This window comes from Apus apus, chromosome 1 (assembly GCF_020740795.1).
Source record: "Apus apus isolate bApuApu2 chromosome 1, bApuApu2.pri.cur, whole genome shotgun sequence".
NCBI lineage: Eukaryota > Metazoa > Chordata > Aves > Apodiformes > Apodidae > Apus > Apus apus.
In genome coordinates this window covers 186677407-186693454 of record NC_067282.1, presented here as the reverse complement: position 1 = coordinate 186693454, position 16048 = coordinate 186677407, and the positions used below count along the sequence as shown (strand labels likewise).

Genomic DNA, 16048 nt, shown 5'->3' with positions numbered 1-16048 from the left:
CCAGAGTCGGTGAAAGACTGCCTGTGACAGTAAGATTTAGCATTTCAGAAGGAACACCGACTGTCTTTGCTATCATAAACAAAGGGCTTAAATGAACAACCAAAACTAATTGTAGTTGCTCATGTTTATCTAAATAACTGATCTAAAATAAGTAGTTGCATACAAAATGGATCAAGTATGTTTAGGAATCATATGTACTTAAAAAGGAAGAAGACCTTCACAGAGATATTCTTTGTAATTTAACTTGAGATATTTGCAATAACTTTTTTAGTTTTCTGTGTTATAAGTTAAGCAACTAGTGATACATTTCATCTAAGACATAGCTGAGACCAGTGATGTAAACAGCTGAGAAGGCTGTGGCTAAACAGTCCTGCCTACATCCGTGATAAACTCTGCTTGTGGTTTTGTTCTTTTCTTGCAAACAGAATGTGAAGTCATTTGTACAAGGAAGACTCTGAATACTAAGTTGCAAAGAAAGTCGGGGGGGGAGGGGAGTGGGATATTTAAGGGTGAGTGCAAGTAACAAAGTGAGGAAAGCAACACTAATTTGTTAGGGATGAAAAAGTGTTGTCAGATGCAAGGGAAACACATTCTTGTGCAATTGGCCTACAACAAACAAGTGCTTAAATCATGAATCATCTTTCAAGCTTCTTAGGAAGAAACTAGAAGTAATCGGGAAGGTAGGAATGGTCCGAGAACAGTTTTAACTACAGTAGGAGAGGCAGCACAATCTCAGACTTGTTTGCCCTAATGTGTAACCTGTCTCACCAAGGGGATGCGTGGAATCATTAGGGAATGAGAAGGGATGTGATCAGTGTTTCAAAATGTCTTACGCAGTTACCTTGGTTGAGGTTGTATTCTGATGGCTGAAGTCAATGGATGGCAAAGACAAGAACCTCAGACACGTTCTGGCTTTTCTTGGTGTTAAACAGATAAAACACATTTTATGTTGGATACAATACAACCATTCTCCAGGTCCCCTCATCCCAAATTTGCTCTTGTTAGAGGAGACCCATAGCCAGTACTTCAGGCATAAGGTATATATGGTCTGATGTGTTTCTCATTTCTGAATGCTCTAAAAGACTTTGTGAACTGGAAGTTGCTCTGTGATATTGGGTTCTTTTAATTCTTGATGGGAGAGTGACCTGTTTAAACCTGTTTTGAAGCAACTTTTACTTTCAGAATCCAAGGATGTCCTCTATTTGCTAGTTCCACAACTTTTTCATGGTATTACTTCATTTAGACTTACGACAGTATGTCCTAAATCTCAGGCTCCAAGACAGTGATCATTCACCATCTCTTGGTGAAATGACATTGTGACATGTTTGTGTCCAAATAATTTGTTAGCTTTGCTCTTTACAAGAACAAATGTTGCTTGAAAGAAGTCGAGTCAAGGTACACATTTGACCTTTGGGGAGTTTAACTCAACACCCTAAAATAAATTTAATTCTACAGCAGCATTATACAGATTAAATGCATTTTGTTTACTCCATTCTGTGTTTAAAGGTCATAGATGTAACAATTGATAGTACAGTCCACCTATCTTTTGCCTTATTCAGATTAATTCAGCCCTCAATTATTTGAATAAGCTCACCCTATTTCTGATTTTATTAAACTATACTCTAAGCTAGGGTTGTTTGTAATCAGTCAAGACAAAAGGGATTTTAAGAACTCGAATAGCCATGACAATTTTTTTACTTTGAAGGCCCTATAAAAATTCCATCTTCTTCTTGTCTTTCTTATCTGCACCATTCATGCAGTAACTTGAGGCTTCTCCGTATGCCCCCCAAATGCAGAATTTGTAATATCCCACTTGAAGTCTGTAGAAAGGTTGAATGGCTTCCTTAATGCTCTCTTATATCTAAGGGAACTTAAACCCCTGCTTTCTTTCTTCCATGCAAGTACACTAAATATTAACCTATCATAAAGAAGAAAATAAGCTCCATGTTTCTTGTGGAGCTAAAGAAAGACAACACAGGACCTGGAGATGAAAAGATTAATTTAACAGAAAGGAGAGACAGCTTTAACTTCTATTCCAAGGACTGCTTGTTTATAGAAAGCAGCCTTTGGGGAAAAACTGCAGTAATCTTCATCCCAGTTTGACAGCTGCCCTGTTTTGTTCTGGGTGTAGGCTATCATCATATTCCTGGCTTTTATGTTGGAAGGGGTTACCCACAGCTGTTAGTGCTGCATGCACAGATTGCAAATTTTAAAACTAAGCACTGTTCAATAACCAAATATGCAGAACAGGATGCAACAGGACCTAAATAAACTTCAGATGCTCTTCAAAACTGCAATCCACTATCTCTTTCCTGTCTCCTTGTATGGTTTTTAACTTTCTCTCTCCCACATAAATACACTAAACATGTCAATTTGAGCTAATAGCTTGTAATTTCATCAGTGGTGAGGCTGTGAGCAGACATACACACTACTACCACAGTTGAACACCATCACTGGTGTAAGTCCAACAGGTAGTATGCAGACATCAGAACTGAAGTCTGTGGACAAACCTAATCAGCTATGTGCAGCTGACATTCAGCAAGATTAAACTCTTCAGATGCCAAATGCCCCCATGTTCTGTACCACTTTGGGCCTTAGCATGAGATCCCTGTTACAAGCTTTACAGCCCTAGGTTCTCTCTTTAGTTAACAGAAGCAAGTTTCTGCAAAGATTCCGACAACCAGGGATTCAGAAAGCTAACATCAGCAGTGCAGACATTTGTCTATGCTTGGGCAGGATAAGTTTTAGTTTAGGTTCTTAAGTTATTGACTACAGTGGCGGGGAGTTACATAAAGTCAATGATTAAGCTTAACACAATGGCTTTACTAAAAAGTTCTCATTTGTATTGTTCCAAATTCTCAGTTATTTGCACATGTACTTCCCTCTGTCTCATGTGAATTCTTTGATGTTCAGATTGGCTCTGGAGGAAGCATAGTTTTCTACCAAAGACAAGTCAAATAGATAATACTTGAGTGATTTCAATTTCAAGAGCCACCAGAGACTGGACGAACAAGTTCTGCAGGCTGCCTTTGCCAGATCTGCTCAGCAGGAGGAAGCCTGTGCTGCAGCACCAGCCACCCACAGGGTGCAGGCTCCACCCCACCAGATCAGTTCCACTGATATATAATCTAGATGATAAAGAAAATACAGTCCTAAAAACTGAAATGTACACAGGTACGAGGTATGCTTCAGAAGTTAAAAAAAACCAGCCAAACCAAACACACTTTATTCAGTAAGAATTTTTACTCTAGTTTTCAGTCTGCAAGGAATAGTTTTCTGCCCACAATTTTAATCTATATTGATTGTTTACAGTAACGGAGCTCCTGTTATATTACAACTGGCCCTAACAAAATGTTAACATTTTTTCCTTAGTTTACCCCTTAACTTGTTCCTTTCAGCAATCTAGGCAGACATCCTTAACAAAAATATCTAATAAAGAGACTACAGAGCATGCTATCTTATTCTAGTTTACAGAATGCAACACATGGCACATTACTCCTTTCCAAAGGGACCACTTAATAAAAAATGGAAAACAGCACCTAACTTCTTAAAGTATATTCAAGTGAGTATTTTCATAGGTAAACTTTTGCACTGTAAATTAGTATCATTACAGCAAAAGAGGGAAGCATTAAAAATTCCTTTTCCTGTGAAATTCAAGTTGCTGCTTATTCATGAACCACTGAAATAAAGATAATAGATTTGTATATTAAAGAATAGTTATAAGACAGTGGTTGTCAAGAGGTCCAACTGCTTTTTAAATGAATCTTTCACTTTAATGAGTTTGGTAGCCTACAGGGCACAATTAGGCATTGTGATGAAGCTACAACAAATATGGCTTTCCTATGCTGGTAACTTTTAAGTTTTCATACAGGCAGTCTTGACAAATGAAGGGGTTACAATCCTGCAGATACATCAAGTAATACATTTTTGCACACATAAGTTACATACCAAATTATTGCCATAGCACAAACCTGTTCCATTATGCATCTTACATAGGACAATTAGGACATACCTGTGCTACATTATGAAACAGACAGCTACCCAAAGCAAGTAGACAGATTTTACTTATTACCACTAAACTTGTAGGTAGCTTCTCTTAAACATATCTAACAATACAACTCAGTATTCAAGTATATACTGACTCGGAATGCACTGTAACATTTATGTAAGAAACGGGACGGAGATAAATACCAATTAGTAAAAAGATTTTCCACGCCTTTTCCAAAGAAGCTGAAATGCAGTGTTGGAATGTTAATTCACTGCTGTGTTGGATTATTCAGTCATCAGCAAAATTACATCAAAAGACTTAAAATTGCAGTCAAGATGATAACGGAAGTTTTTCCAATAGTACTAATTTTGGTTTCAAGTTTAAAGTAAAAGGAGGTAGTGCAGTAAGGTTCAACCCAATTTTACTGATGCCAGGTATATTTGCCAGTGGCCTGTGTGTTGTCTTGTAATGTGATATTTGAAGAGGATTTGTTTCCATCAGTATGTGTGTGTAAGAAAACATCAGTTGGTCTCCTGGTTTAACATCTTCTCTTTTGTCATACCTGTAAAGAATAAAGAAGGTTTATGTACATTCCTCTCTTTGCATAGTAGACATCTCAATTATCACAAGGGCGTGTAGCACTCAAGATGAAACACAAAAAAAGGAACTGTAACATTCTCAGTTATATCTCTTGATTAAATTAACTAGTACTGGAGGAGGAAATAGTATTTTTGAAGAGTTATAGAGTCAATCTGTGCAAGTCTTTCCTCTGCTATTGTGATATAAATCAGGACTCCTAGGAAATTTCTCACTAGTCCTCCATTTGCGTTCTGTGGAGAAAGGACACCAAAGCCTAAGACTGTAAAAAACTTGACTCATTTTTAAGTCTTAAGGTTTTACTCTACAAGAATTGCAATTTGGAGAAGTGTGGGGGTTGGGGGTTTTTGCTTGTTTGTTTTGTGTTTGTTGTGTTGGTTTTTTTTAATTACAAAAACCAAACAAACTACGAGGCACTTTAGCAGAAACCTCTTTCTTCCAGTAGTCATACAATAAAGTAGGAGCCTCAGAGAACAAAAAGGAGATGAGTTCCTTGAACACTGTAGGAAAAAACAAACAAGAACAGCCTGGCAATTATAGTATTAACTTGGCATTTGTTATTTTTGAGTTCACTTCCTTGATCTACTAGGTATTTGGGCAGGCCACTTTGGGTCAGCTTTTATAATGTTTTAAGGTACCTAAATACATATACATATAAATTCTATATTAAATATATAAAGTAACTAGTGAGTTCTAAAACTATTTAACATGTACACTTGCAGTTATTTCTTATTAGGAGTTATATCAATCTAGCTTTAGAGGGCATTTACAGAACAAGAAAACAAGTGACTAAAGTATTTGGCAGAGATGTGAAAGATTTACCATCAGCCACTCTCCATCTGATCTAAGCCCAGAACTGAACCTTCTTACCTCACAAAGCTGTATGAACCTCTCTAATTTTCTAGAAATTAAGATACATCTCCCTCATTGTCTCATGAAGACACTGTTCTACTTTGCAGTACCTATTTATTCATTCACTGAAGTCAGACAGGTGGAATTTATAGCCCCAAGGGTTAAGATGCTCATACTGGACAGGGCCCTCTGATCAAATCCTCAATCCAACAACTTCAAGGGGGAAGAATGAGGTAAGTCCACAACAAAACACTTTGCAGACCACTGGTAAGCATGCTTCTAGAAGTGGATTCAAATCTTTGCTCTATATCCCAGAAAAACATTCTACAGTAAAGGTCCAGAAGGCAGAGGTTAAGACAAATGTTACTTACCTTTAGTTTGTTTATGACAACACAGTCTTAGGCATCTAATTATAAAAAAAAAAGTCCATGCTCTGTAAACCAAGCGAAGAGCAGCACCCAGTTCTTCACCCTTTCAGTTGCCCTTTTCTGTGAACTGTTTTCTACCAGCTTTTGGAGCTCCTAATCTTAAGCACCTGATTCTGCCCACACATTTCACAAGCAACTTACTCAAGGCTGTAGCTTTTCTTACAGGCATGGACACATAGGACAGTGGGGCAATCCCAACACTGCACACCCTTAAATGTGCCTAAGAGTAAATCCAGGCTACATCTTTCACCCTGTCTTTGCAGCCCTAGCCTCTCATCTGCCTGAATTGTCTGAAAAATGGGAAAAAAAAAAAAAAAATCTCAATTTTTACTTTTACAACACTGCCTGACATAGCACTCATGAACATGTAAGATATTTAAAGCACGTAATCTAAAGCAAACTAGAGGATTTGTGTGGATTGTTAACTGAAATTTTGGCAACCCAGAACAGATCTCAGGCTGACAGAATGCAAAGGTGTCAATAAATTCCCCAATATAATGCAGAATTAAGACGTTGCACACTGAACACATACTTTCTTCTGAAAAAAAGTTGTACATGAATTTCACCTGCTATTTCCAAAAAGACCATGATACCACTTAGAATAGCACATGCATCCAAACTGAAGGAATGAATGCCATACTTTGTAACAACTTCACCAACTACTAATTTTGCATTTTCTTCATCAGCAAATAAAGGGCCTTTCATCTGGCTGCAAGCATTTCTGAATTTTATTATTTTAAATACTCTAAGCTTACACAGCAGATTTATTCCTGGTTCAAAGCGACTGCACTAATTGAAGACAAGATGGTAACACCTGCCCTGTGTAAGAATCCGCATCAAGCTTCTTTCAATCAGCCTTTGAAGAAAAATAATGGATCGCTTGCATTTTTCTTGAGGCAAACAGATCTAATCTGAGCACACCAACTGAAAGCTGTTAACTTAAGACACTTTATGTCTTTTATTTATGGATTGTAGTTATCCTGATGAATCACCAGCCTTCATAGCCTCTCCATCCATAACACTTTTCACCTGATGTACACAGTCTATGAAGATGGTAAATTAGCTTTCAGCAATCTGAAAGGCTGTCACTTCCTTGGATAAAGAGAAAATGGACAGCTGGTGCCTCTAAACTTTGAACTATTTTGCTGTCAAAGTGATAGTCTTGTGTATGATGCTTACTTGTGGAATTGGTCTGATTTTTAAATGTGAAACTTTAAGATGAATCAGCCTTTCCTTGAAGCCTTTTTTGATGAGTAAAGATAAAAGTGAGAAACAAACTTCTTTGTAGCTGCAACACTAGGAAACACCCCTCAGTGACAGGCATATTATTTGTTCACCAATCCCACTACAGCCTTGCAAGCTCAAAACAATCCAAAAGCCACCACCTCAAAAAGCTCACTGAAATTAAGCATTGTATTTAAAGAGCAGAGTTGCATTCAGAATAGCTTGTGTACTTATGTATATTAAAAAAACCCAACACTGGAACATTCTAGCTATCATGCATATTCTATCACTTATAGTCTAATAGTTTAATGTCTCCTCCTGACTGTTCATGGCTTAAGACTTTCTCTAGATTGAACACGCAAAATCCCGTTTGAAATAAACGTGATTGGTAACTGTGAAGGCAATTCAGCTTTAAATGTCTGTACCATTATGAGACAGCACAGAAAAAAGGCATAGCAAGCTCGCTGATTGCATAATTCCCTCACAAGCATACTCTTCCCTTCTTTCTCTTTACTTCCAAAATACCTCTATCTCTAAACATACCATTAATTAAATTAGGTTTGTTCATCTGATTCTGAAGACTGTAACTGGGGAAAAAAAAGTCTATGCTTAGAGTACTTATTCAACCAAAATCTACTTTTTTTGTCTGTGTGTTTAAGTATGAAGCGAGGCTTTGTGTCACTTTTTGCTGAATCATTTTCATTGAGATTACATTTTAAATTAGAAATGTACACCACTGAAGAGGTAGGCCTAAGAATCAGACAGGTGTCTTCTTTTTCGTCTGCATTCTCAAAAACAAGCAATGCTATCCCACAAACGTCTCCTACTGTTTATTTCTATATTCTGATTCTTAAAACTGTACATCACTGCTGGTCATGGTACCAAAGCACTCAACTGCTAATCTTAGAATCACAGAATGGTTTGGGTTGGAAGGAACCTGAAAGATCATGTAATTCTAAACACCCTGCCATGGACAAGGACACCTCCCCACTAGACTAGGCTGCTCAAAGCCCCATCCAACCTGGCCTTGAACTCTTCCAGGGAGGTGGCATCAGGAACTTCCCTGGGCAACCTGTTCTACCATCTCACCACCCTCACATAGTGTCAAATGAATGTAACTGATAGTCTGTAAGAGCAGCTTCAATGTTCTCTATGTGAAGGATGTTCCACATAAAAATAGACACTGAATATTAATTATTAGTTCCACATTGCCACACGATTCAAAACCAAACAAAATTAAGTTACCTACACAATTATATCCACTGTTCTGCCGAGAGCAAAAAGTGTTAAGCTACAGCTGTGTTTTACAAGATCTAGTGAGATATCAAATGTAGCTGCATTAAAGATACTGGTGTTTTAGTAAGCAAGCAATTTTTTTGCACTGTTTCTGATGTCTTTAAAAGATTCTCACTACTTAGGCAAACCAGAACTAACCAAAACAATTAAAAAATGTTGCAGCACTCTACTTCTGAAACAGTAGCACTACATAAATCAAAATTATCTGAAGAGTCACACTGTTCTTGACTTGGTTTAATAAATATGCTGTACCAGAAAGCACAACTGTGATGCTTGGCCCTGTGCATATACAAAAAAGGAAGAAACATACTCCTGTCTTAAGACTAGAATACCTCGTTCGTAACTTACCTCCAATCTGAATTGATTTCTAGAAACCGAGAAACCCCTGTTTGTGCTGCAGCCACATCAATATGAACAGAGACATCTACATAAATAAAGGAAACAAAATACAGTTTCAAAATTCTTCTAAGAACATTGATTAATACATTAACACAAAAGATGCATGAAAAGAGTGTGAAGAAGTAATATCCAATATATGTAAAGATACACCAGCAAAAAACCCCTGCAATTGAAATTAGATGAACAAACCTCAAACCAGCTTTACATACCTGCTGTTGAAGGTACCAACTCATGCAACTTCTGAATAGCCACTCCTCCAGGATAATTGAAATGTGAAACATATAAAGACGTTCCTGAATAAGCTGCATTAACTAGAAGGTGAATTACAACAAAGAAATATCCAAGTTTGTACAGCCAGGATTTCCGGTAGTTATTCAGACTGTTGAGGTGGGAAAAAATGAGTAAGAATAAACTGTTGTTATTTTTCTTTCATACTGGTCACTGTCAAAAGTGACCGAAATTTTATCAAAATGCCACAACTAGACAATAAAGATTAATACAAACTTTACAACAGCCCCATGTATGGAGTGCATTATCCATTTATAAAAACTAGCTTCTAGTGACATTTAAATTAGAATATTCTCATTAGTAAAGCTAATACAAGCTCTCCAATAAAGCTAAGTATTTTTATTATTTAAAATCTTTAGCTATGCATGTATTCTCATTCAAAGAAGTTCAGAGTTTAACTTCAATTTGTTTACTCAATATACTGAAGTTTAACTTTTTAATACACACTCCATGTTTTATGAGCCCCACCTGTATGTGAAACTATCTCCTAAGGCAAGCCATTTTAACAACACAGTAATACACTGGCATGTGTCTTTTTCTCTGATGGATAAAATAAACTGAATTGTAATACAATAACAGTGAAATCAGGGCTCTGTTCTCAACTTTGCCCTAGATTTGCCAAATGGTCCTGTCTAACCATTTAACTCTTCTTTTGTCTCTGTTTCCCTCATTAGTTGACCAAGTACAATAATACAAACTTCCTTTCTAAAACACACTTCAAGATGATCCAGATACCGAGATGGAAAGAAATGGATAAAAACAGTAACAGTTCTGCTTTTCTTTTGCGTTTTCAGAGAAAAAAAACAAAACAAAACTGAATTTTGAACTTACATTCGTGAGCACATTTTAGCAGCCACTATGTTGAACACAGGGAAAGTATATATGATAAAACGCAGCTCTTTGTGTGGGAGAAACGAATACAAGAAAATAAAGCCTAGTGCTGGCAAAAGTAATATCCGAGTTCTCTTTTCTGCTACACCCAAAGGTACAAATATAATGCTGCATCCCAAAGCACGAGGCAGGGCTGAATAGAAATACCACAAGAAGGGGGAGGTCTTCAAGGTGAAAAGGAGAGTTAAGGATACTTACACAGCTATCAAGTGAAGCAACTATGCTTTACAGTAGTATACGCAAATTTTGCATATATGCAGTATACTTTCTGTGCATCACATTCTTCCAGGCATTTTGTTTCCTGCCTCATCCTTCGAGAAATAAAAGCAATTGCCTAATTACATTCATATCACCTAACAGGGGCACGTCAAATGGTGCTAATGATGGGCAACATGAAAAATCAAGGGGAAGAAACCTGGCTTCACATTGGTAGCATACAAAAAAAGCAAGGAGGGACTGTCAGCAGAGAAAAGTGAAAACTTACTGAAATATCTTAAGAAACAATTGTCTCATAATCTTCAAATAATTAAATACTTCATAAAAAGTATAATTAACACCATGACAGTCTTGGGAGTAGACTGCATCAAGTCTTTGCTTTGTCTGCTACAGTTCAATAGATCTTTTTCCCTGGACATTTCAAAGGATACTCCCCAGTTGGAACTTTTGTTTAAAATCGTGTTATACCAGAGCACTTTCCCCTCAGGCCACACAAGTTGCCTCCAAAACAGAGAATCCACAGCAACTGTTAGCCCTAAAAGAATTAAAGAAATACAAATCTGCATGAATTAAAAACTAGGAAAAAGAAAAGTAGCACATCCATACTGCACATTTACTGATGAGATCAACATAAACCGGAACATTCATCATAAGCGTCACCCAAAGCCACAGAGAAGATTGACCCTGTCTTGCAATGGAAAGGCAGGGAAGGGAGGCACTTTTTAAATAGAAGTCTTAACAGAAGCATGTTAGATAGGAATCTGAGACTCACCCCACACCAGTCCCAGTTGTGAAAAGCATTAGTTTAATTTAAAAGTAATGAATGCTAAGAAACCTGGGTTAACTTCACATAGTATTAAATTGATTTTTATTGTAAAGCTGTTATGAAAAACGATCTCTGGAAGTTCGCTACTATTTATTAGGTGGGTGAGAAGGAGGGTAGGGCATGAAAGGCAAAAAAACAGTAAAAGCAGCAAATCCATCAGCCTCATCTCATCCATGCAGCTCTGTGAAAACTGCTCTGGTATTTAAGAAGGTTGCCCAGAGAGGGAATGGCAGTATCATTGACTAATTCCCATTGGACCTCCAACCTCTTCTGCTGTGAGGTGCCTCCAAATGCACACAGCATTATCTTTTACTGTTTCTACTGTCCATGCTGTGGAAGGGACAATACACTAACAGAGGTCATAATCAGGAATTTGACAACAGCATTTTTAATTTGGTAGGCTGGCAGAGAAGCTTAGAGTACTTATGTGCATATGCATGAGCCTTCCAAGGATGGGTTGCTCTAGGGTAATCACTTAAGCTATAAAAAATAATATGAAAACAAGCTGAACTGTGACTTTCCCCACAACCCTCTTAGCTTTGTATCTCTGTCACACTGTTGTATTTTATCCTGGGATTCAGCTTATCATGGTGGCAATAAATACTACAACTGATAATGCATATGTAGCTACAGCCAGGTACTGAATATACTAAAGTCAACTTGCAAGTCTAAGCCTTTTTAAGATCATGACATCGTACTGTAAACATCTAAAGTCAGAGGTCACAGCATCTTTCTACTGCTCTGTGCACATCTATTTCCTCCCATGAAAATATTAAAATAAACAAATAACCTTGTCATGTTACTAGCTAAGACAAGACAAAAAAAAAAAAAAAAGGCAAAAAGAAAGCACTAAGGACCAGGTGATCAGAGGAATCAGCCAAATCTCCAGACTTTTGTTAAATTTAATATGTGGCTGTTTTTGTTTTTTCTCCCAAGTCAATACTTACCCAACCAAAAAATTCCAGCAGGAACAGCATGGGAAAGCACCTTGAAAATGGAGACCCTTTTAGTTAATAACGTCACCAGGAGCATGAGGCCTAAGAATATGCAGAGCTCTGATCTGAAGACTATAATTGCCAAAGCTGAGAACCAAATGAATGGTCTTTGCTTTTGCTGTATCCAAAATGTCAATGCCAGGAGCACTGCAAAAATAAATAAAACACATCATCTGACATGCTAAACTATTCATTTTCTAAAGGACAACCCTTGTCTCAATGCCAGCATGTTGTTCCTCTGACTTCCCACCAAACGTCTCTCAGTCCTCCTACTGTTTCTAGTCCTGAAATTCTTCCTCTGTTAGAGAAATATAATTTGAAATAACACAAAACTTTCTATTGTTGATGCTTAAATAATTAGGAAAACTATAACCAAAGAAGGAACACATGGAAACTCTTCCTAGACAATATATTTAATTGCTTTTAGGCAGGGAAAAAAAAAAAAAAGATTGAAAAACAAACCTTGAGGTATTACTGAAATCCTTTCAAACCACAAATTGTAAATATTATTGCTCTCTATCAGTTGAAGAGTTAGCTTATTCTCTTGGCTGAGTATATCCTGTATTGATGATAACAGCAACTCATTTCAAATACGAAAACAAGAATACAGACTACTGCTCAGAGAAAAAGAACTATAAAACCATTTGCATGGTTAGCTGCCTCTACTTTTTCTCAGTTTAAATCACATAACACTGACTACACAGTGATGTGGTCATGATCCTAAGGCAAATGTATGAAAAGCTAGTATTACAAAGCCACAGAACAATCTGTATGTTTTTAACACCTGCAAAAAATTATTTGAGAAGTTCATTACTGCACAGTGTTTATCTGACAATTCAACTGCCTTTTGCTTTTCAGTTCTGACTGGTACAGGTTCTTACACCAACCTCAGGATTTTGTTAGTTGAACAACTTGCACTGAGACATTAAGTGACTCAGCTAGTATCCGTCACATCTTCCCCCTTATCATCTCTGGGGAAAACTGTATGTATGGAGTAAAGTTTTGACTTTTAATTTTTTCTTCCCTTTTAAGTGTACAAACTGCTACACTTGTAGATAACTCCGGAAGAGAAAGGTGGAGATGTTGCTGTGGGAGTTTGTTCCACAGTCTCATGAAAAAGTTGTTTCCTGTGTAGTCTTAATTCACAGATTTACTTTTTTTTTTTTAACTGCAGGTGTACCTACTGCCTTTTGAACAGCTCTATGTTTTATGCATCAGATATGTGTACTCAAATCTCTAGTTAATCAAGGCCATCTGACAAACTCCACATATACTCAGATTCAATAAAACTTGAGTCAGTTCAGTCCATTGTAAGCAAATATGGTAAAACAAAAAAGAAATATATCACAACTGCTCAAGTTTTCTAGTCTTGTTATCACACAATTTAACCAAGTGCATACATTAATTTCTTCTGACCACACAATTTCTGTACTTTAACTACTGATACATTCAAGAACTTTTATATTTAAAAATTATTCCTATGCAAATACTTACCAAAAGGAAGTGCAAACACATTAGGGAGAGTTCGTGTACAGTAAAACATCAAATGAAACTGAGTAACAGTGATGAGACAGAAGATTGTTGATGTAGTTGCTCCGAACTGCTTCCTAACTTCTTTCTGCAACTTCCATAATGCATAAATTACACTGAGCCCCAAGCTTCCTCGGACTTTTAGAAGAATAAAAATTAGAAATAAAGAGGAATGTTAGATGGATCACTGATGAACAACCATGTTACATAATGTAATGGGAAGAAGTTATGAGGAATAATACTAAAGATAGCACAACACAAGCCACTACAAAACAAAACTCCTCCATTAGTTTATCTATTTTAATCTACCTTAAACTTGTCTGATACTTTTGTACAAAAGTCAATGCTTCTATACCACAGTTAAACAGTATCTTCTGAAGCGTACACAGAAGCACAGATGGGAATGCATTCTCTGAAGAGACTTTTTTTTTTCTAACACTGTTTGAATTTGTAGCACAGACTTTCTCTGTGCTGTTAGATACCCCAAAGAGGGGAGAGAATTGCCTCCTCCTAAAAGGAAAAGAATACCACATTGCAACCACTAATCCAAACACTGAATGTTACAACAGTATCACTCATTAGTCAAGTAGTAAAAACACCACTGTTCTGACAATTGAATGTTTTCATACCTATCAGCTGGGAGTAAAACTTGGACATTCTTAGCACAGAAAGTACATATATAGCTGGGCTGGAAAGAGCGGCAATAAAAATTGGTCCAAGGAACGTTCTTGGGACAACTCCAGGAAATTCATGATGGTCATACTGCAAAAAAGGAAAATTTAAGTAAGAGAGGCAAATTAGAAACAAAGGAAAACTGGGATAAATTATATTCACATGGCATTTATCCTACTCATATAGCACAGGACTGTGATCTGCAGGAGCCCAAAAAAGAATACCTTATTTCCAATTTACCTTGTCCAAGTCCAACTGGTGGTACACCACATCATGGATAGCTTGTAGGTTAAAGCTTTCCTCCACTTTTGTAAAAGGACATACAGTTAAATGAACAAAGGCTACAAAAATAATCAGCAGCAGCAACGGAAATGACCGCCCACTTGAGCTCCTCTTCTGACCCATCTTGGATTTGAAATTAGCGTATATTCTATTATTAATAAAAGAAAATGAAAAAAAATAATCCATTAATAACATGGCATGAGTTATACAAACAGAAAAAGAGAGAAAAATTAAACAATGACTAATAAACCAAATAATCCATACAATTTTTTTAAATACATTAAATTAATCTAGTAGATAGCAAAAAACATATTTGGTCAGCATTTCAGGATTTACGCCACCTTCTGTAAATATGAAGGTTTTAGTTTTCTCCTAAAAAACTCAGAGAACATAGAACCTACTTAAAGTATTTCCCTTCACATTCCACCACTGTAGAGAGTGCCACCTCAGTTATGTCTGTATTCTGTGGGAGAGACAGCTTTGTAATTTACTCTCACTTTAATCACACACTGGATTTCTACATGATCTTTCGAACATACTCTCGTCTGTCTAGGACTCTGAAACTAGTGGGAGAGGAACCGCGAGGATGAGAAATTGCTCAGAACAGAGTACTTTGATCTTTTGAGTTTGCAAGCAGCTAGGTCTGGACTGGGTGAAGCACAAATCCCCTCCGGCACCCATGCCATGTGCCACTATCGTGTGAGATGGCCTGAACCCCATCCTTCACACTGCTACCCAAAAATGAAGGCCCTATCTCCCTAGTGCTTATTTTCACAACACTGCTGAGCCGCTCTTATGGTACTATTTATGATGTATTTCATCATGAAGATAAAATCAAGTGTTCAGGTCATGCCAGAGTAAATAGGCATAGGTATTGTAATGGAGAAACAGTTAATAGTTTCAGATTGTAAATCAGGGAAAAATAACCATTTCCAGCACAAAACATGGTAATCTATTTCATGCTATTTTAATTTAAGCTTCTCACTTTTTATACATTGACAATTTAATAAAAGACAAGAGATTTTAATTATTGTTATTCCTGTTATGTTCTCAGATAAACAAAACTTTAAAAATAGCACCTTTAAGGTACAACTGGGTCTTTGGTTAGGCATGTCTTCTCCCATGTTTTGGTCTAAATGTCCATCAAACAGATGTATGATAGGTGGCACATTTACTAGGATCACTTAGCAACTTCCTCCTTAAGTTACCTTTTCCTGAATTGATGTTTGTCCTGTTGATTAGTAAGCATTAGTGAGCTAATGTTCCTCATTTTCACAGCTAATACAAATCCCAAAATGTGTGTACTTCCTGTAAATTGCCTCTATCTGCATATTGGTTTATATATCTCACTGACTGCATCTTTTTCTTATGATTGCCACTGTTTACTGAAGCTCTAACCCTGGGCTCAAAGACAGAGTTCTGTGGTAAGCCCTTACGATTTTTGGCCTGAAGTGTTAAAAACCTAAATAAACACAGCATCCCAGGAAGCAAAAAGAAGTCTTTTTAACCTGTGCCTAGTATTACTTCTTCACAAGGATGGACACCAATGGGTTACGCTATGACA

General features: G+C 36.9%; 1 protein-coding gene across 6 annotated transcripts in view; it reads right to left on the bottom strand.

Moving 5' to 3' along the window:
• The window catches only part of ALG12 (ALG12 alpha-1,6-mannosyltransferase), a 1030719-nt gene that overhangs the window by 1011932 nt on the left and 2739 nt on the right, over window positions 1–16048 (bottom strand). For 4 of the 6 annotated variants that reach the window (XM_051629834.1, XM_051629843.1, XM_051629861.1 and 1 more), the window contains exons 2-10: window positions 14443–14632; window positions 14160–14292; window positions 13495–13668; window positions 11953–12147; window positions 10611–10714; window positions 9904–10127; window positions 8994–9163; window positions 8734–8809; window positions 3225–4550 (exon numbers count right to left, since the gene is read on the bottom strand). In XM_051629834.1, the coding sequence (XP_051485794.1) occupies window positions 4319–4550; window positions 8734–8809; window positions 8994–9163; window positions 9904–10127; window positions 10611–10714; window positions 11953–12147; window positions 13495–13668; window positions 14160–14292; window positions 14443–14607 (1473 nt within the window). In that variant the 5' untranslated portion in view covers window positions 14608–14632 and the 3' untranslated portion in view covers window positions 3225–4318. Of the gene's footprint in view, window positions 1–3224; window positions 4551–8733; window positions 8810–8993; window positions 9164–9903; window positions 10128–10610; window positions 10715–11952; window positions 12148–13494; window positions 13669–14159; window positions 14293–14442; window positions 14633–16048 lie in introns of those variants that run through there. The other 2 variants (XR_007890627.1, XR_007890629.1) reach the window with 1 other exon arrangement.